The 7,864-nt window shown below is 39.1% G+C and overlaps 1 protein-coding gene across 4 annotated transcripts in view; it reads left to right on the top strand.

Annotated features, from left to right (window-relative positions):
- Window positions 1-4,485: 4,485 nt before the first annotated feature.
- The window catches only part of LOC137650100 (signal peptide peptidase-like 2B), a 407,178-nt gene continuing 403,799 nt past the window's right edge, over window positions 4,486-7,864 (top strand). For all 4 annotated transcript variants that reach the window (XM_068383206.1, XM_068383205.1, XM_068383207.1 and 1 more), the window contains exon 1: window positions 4,486-4,569. In XM_068383206.1, coding sequence (XP_068239307.1) covers window positions 4,510-4,569 — 60 coding nt within the window. In that variant the 5' untranslated portion in view covers window positions 4,486-4,509. The remainder of the gene's footprint in view (window positions 4,570-7,864) is intronic.

The raw sequence follows: 7,864 nt of genomic DNA, 5'->3' as shown, positions 1-7,864 counted from the left end.
ACCAGGTCAATGCAGGTGTGAGCTGCCTCAGGTAGCCTGGTCCAGTATGGTGTGTATTGTCCTCCAGTCATTGACCAACCCCAGTTTGTTGGTGGTGGGAGTTCTGGTGCTGGCAGCAGTATCTGACCCCACACATGTCCACCTTGATATACTGCTCTCTTGACATGTTCCCCTAAAGCTGCCTTCGTTGGAGGGATCAGCTGCCCATTGTTCTTCCTTGCGAAGAGTTTCCTCCTGGCCTTGTCAATGTCCGTGCATTTGCTGGTTCGATCATACAACAAGATCACGAACCTCTCGATGATGCACATTGCATCATTTGGTATGTCACTTGGTGCGGAAGACAGCTGCATCAGTGCCTCAGTTAACTCTGGCAGTACTGTCCAGACTGCCCATGCAGTCTTTTTGCCATGTCTAGCAAAGCTTGACACAGTATCGCATCTAGTTAGAGCGTGGAACATTGACAGTGCACGAGCCTTCTCTGGTCCCAGTCCAGCTGCTATTTCATGTGCTGCTAGGTATCGGAAACTTCGGACTGTTCCGAATGCCAGCCATAGTTTGTCTTCTGGTTGCAATTCCTGTACCACGGACACTGCCAGCACCACAACATCGGTGTCTACAGTCCGGATGACTATTGAATGGTGTCCGTGCTTAGCTGCGTGAGATGCATGCAGCAACATCCGACTGTCAGCCTCTTCATGGTTGCATGGGTCGAGTGAAGTTAGATCTGGTAGTAGTGGCTTGCTGAGCACTGCCTCTCCATCAGCAATGACGAGTTGCTTGTCCTCCTGGTCAAACCATTCCAAGAAAGCTGTTGAGAGAAAGTTGAACACCTCGGTCTTGTTGCTGTCCCCTCGTAGGAAGTTCTGCCAGTTTCCTGGTATGGATACAGCGGCTGCCACACGTCTCCGCACGCCCTGTCCCCGCTTTGCATGTGTACTACCTTTCAGTGAATCAGCAAGGTAAGTATCCCAGATCAGATCCAGGCGTGACATTGTTTGCAGCTTAGTAGATATATATGGAATGAAGATCTGATGTGCGTACTCTTCAAAGGTCTTTGATGCAGCCGGCTTCAGCATCTGGACGATAGCTGTTCCATCAAGCACTATACAGGTAGTGACAGGAGTATCTGTCTTAGCGTCAGAGATTTCTTCCAAACATGTGATGAGATCACTCTTGGTACCAGTGAAGAGGTTTCCACCATCGGACAGTGCAGGAGGACATGCCTGGTTCTCATGACGAAAGAACTCCTCAAGGTTTCCATCCCTAGTCTGGCAGCCAATGTACAGGTGTGCGAAGAGTTCACGGTCATTTTTGACGGAGGTGAGCTGTTGCTGACCTTTGCTCTGGCTTCTTGGAGTTGAAGGGCTGAATACCTTCAGCTTGTTACGAGGTATGGGGTCATCCTCTGCCTTTGTTCTGTCCAACAGACACTCTCTGGTGAAAGCCTCGAACTGGCAGCTCAATGCTAAAAGATACACAATGCAGATTGTTATCATTGGACTCCTTGCCCCCAAAACATACAGTTAGACACCAGAATCGAGTCAAAAGCAGCATTAGACCCACTGATAATAAAAAATGAAGATTTCAAATGGCGGCCATTTTGAAATCCAATATGGCGGCTCAGTGGTAAAAAAATACGCAATGCATATTGTAACCATTGGACTCCTTGCCCCCCAAAACTAACATTGAGGCACCAGAATCAAGTCAATAGCAATTTTAGATCCACAGATAAGCGCAAATGTAGATTTCAAATGGCGGCCATTTTGAATTCCAATATGGCTGATATGTATAGAGAATTCCGAGTGGCTCAATATCTGAAAATGTTCGCCATATGTCAATGTACATTTGTGCCAAATTTGGTGCTTGTATCACAAAATGCACAATAGGTTTTGATTCCTCAGCTCCCTAAACCAAGTCATTCCCCTTAACATCGGAGGGACACAAGAAGACAAAATGCCAACCTTTACAGAGAAAACAACGTCTTGCAAATTTAAATTTACATGAAGACTTATCATGGGCAAGACTTGAGCATTTCATATATCCTTTCAACAAATTTAATTTGTTAATTTTGTCTTTAGCACTTTGATACTTAGAACAAATAAGGTTACTTTACTGGCCAAATTGATAACATTTGATTTCTCGTGCAATTTGGGAGATGAAACTTTAACATCGGCTCTACTTTTCCTAGCCTTATATGACTGTCATGCACATTCATATCGTTCATTAGCATCAGAAAATCTAGCAACAATTTCATCAAGACCAGGGTGTGTATGATTAGTTACTTGTATCAGCTGATTTATTAAAGTCTCATTCAAACTTTTCAAGAAAAAATACTGCATCACATCATCAACAGTTATTTTCAAAGTTTTAAATGCCTCTTGAACTTTCCTAATGTTGCTAATGTACTGAAATGGTTCCGAATCATAACTTAATGTCATGGTAGACATCTGTGGAATAACATTAAACTTCTGAGTTATGGTGGAAGCAAAAGCTGATAGTAAAAGGGCTGTAGCACAAGAGTAAGTTTGTTTATCAGCTTCTAAAGAGTCAATTAAAAAGGAAGCTTTACCCGATATTTGCTGCTTCGATAGCAGCAATTTATCATAATCCGTGTATAAAAACTTACTAACAGTTTAGTCAAATTGTCTTAAAAACAACTCTAAACTTTCACCAAATTACGGTTGTCTGTGGCAACTAGAGCTTCCAAGATACACAACATTTCAATTATTTTGTCCTTATACTCCTGAATGTTGTCATATTCTCTTTCCAGAACAGACTCATCTTCAGTATATGACAAAGACAACGACAAAATCTTATTATCCAACACCAGCAATTCATCACGAAACCCTTTAAATTTTAAAATCAACGCAGCCTTTTGAGAAGAAGACAAATCAGCAAAGTCACGTATATTATTATAAGACTTAGTTACTTGAGCCCTAATAACGCCTCTATTAGCTTTTAAAAAACACAATTCTCTAGCCATTTCAGGTAGTGATAAATAAGTACAATAAACAATAATATGCAAACTACCGTAAATTTAGTAAAAGAAATTAAGAGCAACAAAACCTTAAATAAATAGCAAAAGAGGCTAGAGGCAAAATAATAATACATTAAATATATATATAAAGGCGACAATAAATTTAAAATCATGGAATGAAATTTTTTTTCACATAGCCTGAAACTTAAAGTATTATACATAAAATTAAAGCTCTCAAAGAACACAACATTATGATATAAAAATCCGCTGCCTGGAAGGAATAATAAAGTTACAATTATTAGAAAAGTGTCAAAGGGGAGGAAACACGACGGGTAAGACAATGTCCTTACATGCTCTTTTTAGTATACACATTCTCTGAAAATATCCTGTAAATATTGATCATGCATTTAGCAGCAAAATCGTCTGCCCTTCATTTATATGTATGTCCAGCGGATTGCTACAATTATGTCTGCACAAGTCACTGTGCTCTGCCTGTCTCAAAAATAAAGCATCACTCTGCCATGGTCTGTCTCTTGTACTTCACAGGATGAGATCAAGGTGAAGGGTAGATTGAAATGTTTCGGGCATGTTCTTCGCACTGCCCAAGAAAGATTAGTTCAGCAAACTTTCAACTGGGCTCCACAAGGCCCTACAAAAGTTGGAAGACCCAGACCTACATGGCTGAGGACTATGAAGCGTGAAGTAAGAAATGATAAATGGAGAAGTAGGCCTATTGATTTAAAAGCTTAAGATAGGACGATTGGCAAAACCTAAACGAGGCCATTTGCGTCAATATGCGTATGAGGAGATGATATAGGCTATATATATATATATATATATATATATATATATATATATATATATATATATATATATATATATATATATATATATATATATATATATATATATATATATATATATATATACACACACACACACACACACATATATATATATATATATATATATATATATATATATATATATATATATATATATATATATATATATATATATATATATATATATATATATATATATATATATAAGTTTGTTTCTCTGTGTGTTTACTCTTATATATCACTAGTTATCTTCCCTGCCTGTGCTTTTGTACAAAACTGGGCAATGCTTACAATAAAAAATGCTGATAATTGAATATGTGCCGAGCAAACTTAACAATTGAACCTCTCCAAGATGGTTGTCGCCTATATGAATGCGGGCTCGGTTCACGTAACATCTAGTAATAGGAGATCTATGCACATACGTTTGTCATGTTCATCGTGTTGGTCATGTTCCAAGAACTATCAGCTGTTTCTGTTCGATTCCTGTATAATATTGAATGTTTCGTGTCTTGCCTTTTTTTTAAATAAGATATTGTAATTTGTTCAGTATAAAATATATTTGATTACATTTAATTTATGCAAAACCCAAAATAAATATTTAAAGTTTTTTTGTGGCCTCTGAAATACCGTTTCGAAATGACGCCAGTCTTGAAGACGGATTCGGACGAGAGTACGTCAACAAAAGTCATGGGCCACAACTGTGTCAAGCGTATTCTCCTGTCTATTTTAGCTCTTCTTTTACCACAGGTACGAGTTCTTTTGAATTTTATAGGTAATTCATATTACACTACACTTCATAAATGTTCAAAACAAGTTAATGGGCAATATTTATGTGGTAATTTATCGTTGGTATGTTCCCTTATGAATGGTCTAATGTTTCCGCCATCGTTGTTCGAAAATATTTTCCCTTCGCCTTTAAAGGTTTAAAGGTCGCTCATGAATGGCAGAGGCAAGGGACAGTGACATTGCCTTAGCAATCAGGACAATGCCCTGGAGACTGACCATATACTATATTATCAGCGCCCAAGTCTCCTCTTGGAGCCTTTGTAGATCAGCGGCCAGGTCCTCCCGCGGACATAGAAAACGGGAATTTCTTCTCGTTTTCTAACCCTTCGTAAGACGTGGCCGTTGTTCTACAACAGAATGTTCTGCCAAAACTCTAGAATAGAACACTGCCTAACTTGAATGGGCCCACCTAACCTTACCTACAACACGTGTCTCTCCTTAACGGGAGAGCTAACGCCCCCCTGCGACCCCCCGTACATAGCCGTATAATTCTTAAACACCTAAACGGGGGGGTGCTACTGCCCCCCTGCGACCCCCATTACACTTGCCTATTCTTAATCGGAAATCATCATACATACATGTGGCCGCTATCACTCATACACACAAGCATATTCTTAATCGGCCGACATCATGCATACATGTGGCCGCGATCACACAAACCAGAAACGGAGAGGGTTTTACTTACATTATTTCCTGTTCAGCTTGCGGGTTTATTCGTAACCTCTACAACGGCCCCCTACTTATTCAAAGTCACTGAAGTCCGAGTTTTCAACTGTTATTGGCTTTCTGCCGAGAGACAACTTCTTCTTTTGGGGAGGGCACATTGGATGGGCACTTTTAGGAGATGTACGGTGATGAGACACCTTTTTTTGCGGAGGGGACGGGTGTTGGGACGGACCAGGACTTTCGGAATCAGAATCGTGGGTATTGAGCGGATAAACACATTTAACTAATTCCAGGAATGCCTTCAGTCTACACCCCTTACTGATCAAATAACGTTTTTGAATTATATACATCGCAAAGTAGCTTTCGTATAAATGTTTCTGAGTACCGAATTTCGGTAGTACAGATCTTTTTAGTACTCGCCTCTGTGATTCGATTGTATCGTTAAAAACTATTGGCTCGTCATTTCAGCTACGCTAAAAGGTAAACCCAATGTAAATAGCTAAGGTTTGTATGGTTAGGAAAAATACAAATTATCTCTGAATTTGTCATATATATATATATATATATATATATATATATATATATATATATATATATATATATATATATATATATATATATATATATATATATATATATATATCCGTACTATATTTCATTCTCCACTTGCATTAACCTCTCGATCTGATTCATGGTTTTAACATTCCAGTTACCAACTTTCAATTTTTCAATATTTAACTTAGCCGGTGATTATAATAGCTGCAACTCTGTTGCTCGACAGAAAAACTCTACGGAAAAATTCGCCAGCGATCGCTACACAGGTAGGGGGTGTACTCAACAGCGCCATCTGGCGTTCAGATACCCAGTACTCATTGTAAACAAAGAACTCAATTTTCTCTCTGTCGAGCTGTCGACAAGACGCTCTTATTCGCCGTTGCTAAACTGGAGTTTTTTCACAACTAATTGGTGAAGTACTTTATTCTAGTTTTGAGCTTTCGCTATGCAGGTGTTTTATCTTCATCTTAAATCTTGAACTCGTTTTGGATAGATTTAATTATGGTGACAAAGAGAGTATGGACTTTCTTTCACTTTTAAATGGCCGACCCTTCCCTTAGACGGAAGTGTGTTTAGGCCTTTAGTAATTCTTATCACGTTATAGATTTTCCTCTATATATTTTATATCTCTCCGCCCTTATTAGGCCTCTTCGATTAACTTTCCATTTATTATAAACATATAAAAATAAATTTTAATGTTTTGTTTATATAGACCTTTCCTGAGAGTAGGCGGTCCTAACTTGGAAACCGAAGTTAATCAACGTTGAGCCCTTTATATCGTAATTAGCTTTTAAAGAGCTAAGGATTTAAAACTGTTTAAATGTAATATTTTATGAAAGAATTTCTTTGATAGTCTTCGTACTGTTTTCAAAGATGAACTAACGTTTAGTTTTTTTATGCTACGCAGTTGTTGACGTTCAGGACGTGCAACATGCGCTCTATCGTTACGATAGAGAGAGAGTGTATCACGGTTTCACTTTGCAGTAAGAGTAAATCGATTCTGACGTTTTGTTCATTCTTTCTTAGCTTAAATGTTTTAAATTCTAATTTAAAGGAACTTTTTATTGAAAAACCTTTCAGTTTTTTCCTTTAGTCAAATAACATGTTTTTTTTTTTTGACGAAATATAATTGGGCTCTTCTCTTAGGTGCGAAATCAAGAGAGAAAGAGAGAGAGAGATAGAGACGGAGGGAGAGAGAGGAGAGAAAACGTTCCGTTCAAGCGGGTAACGTTGTTCTTGTGTTACTCGCGTCCCTAGTCGCTGTACGGGGAGGAAGGATAAAACGTTTTTAGGTTTTTATTCTCGTCCCCAGGCTATGTGCGGTGAGAGATTGAAAACGTAGTTATATGAACTAGTGTTAAGTCTCTTTCCCAACCACTGATTTTTTTATCTTAATATATGTTTTCTGTTTTTTGCTGGTATTAATGAGCTTGCATTATATGACTGATTTCGCAATTACTACCTTTTAATGAAGGGTAGAATTGCGTGTTTCAGGTAGAAATAAGTGCAAAACAGAAAATCGAAGTGATAAAGTGATATGCGCAAAGTGTTACAGTGTTGCGTCCGAGGCGCAAAGTGTTACAGTGTTGCGTCCGAGGGTTCGTCTGTTCGTGCCTGTCGTTCACCTAGTCCGGGACCTCTTACATGCTCCCAAGCCCAGGGGAGAAGTAATGTCAAACGACTTATGGGTTCGAGAGGCCTTGACCAACGAACAGACGTTTTTCCCTCTATGGTATCGGGTGTATCTTACCAAGATCTCCCCTACCATAAGACGAGAGAGACGTTGTTTCTCCTCGTCATCCGTAGGCTTTTCGCATAAGAAACCTGTCACAAGGTTTCGAAGCCCTTAAGCGAAAGTCAGTCCTTTCAGGACAGGTCCAGCGTCCTGGTTGCAACCATTAGGACAGCTCTGACCCTATGCAGTCATCGGATAACTGCTCGCCGCCTAACAAAAGCGTAACACAGACTCGGAGAGTCTTTTTTTTGTAGGCAAAGTGTTGCGGTCACAGACGTTACCCTCGTCTCTTACCACAAC

Source organism: Palaemon carinicauda, chromosome 11 (genome assembly GCF_036898095.1).
Source record: "Palaemon carinicauda isolate YSFRI2023 chromosome 11, ASM3689809v2, whole genome shotgun sequence".
NCBI classification, from domain to species: Eukaryota; Metazoa; Arthropoda; class Malacostraca; order Decapoda; family Palaemonidae; genus Palaemon; species Palaemon carinicauda.
Note: the sequence above shows the minus strand (reverse complement) of the source record. Positions and strands in the feature narration are given on the sequence as shown.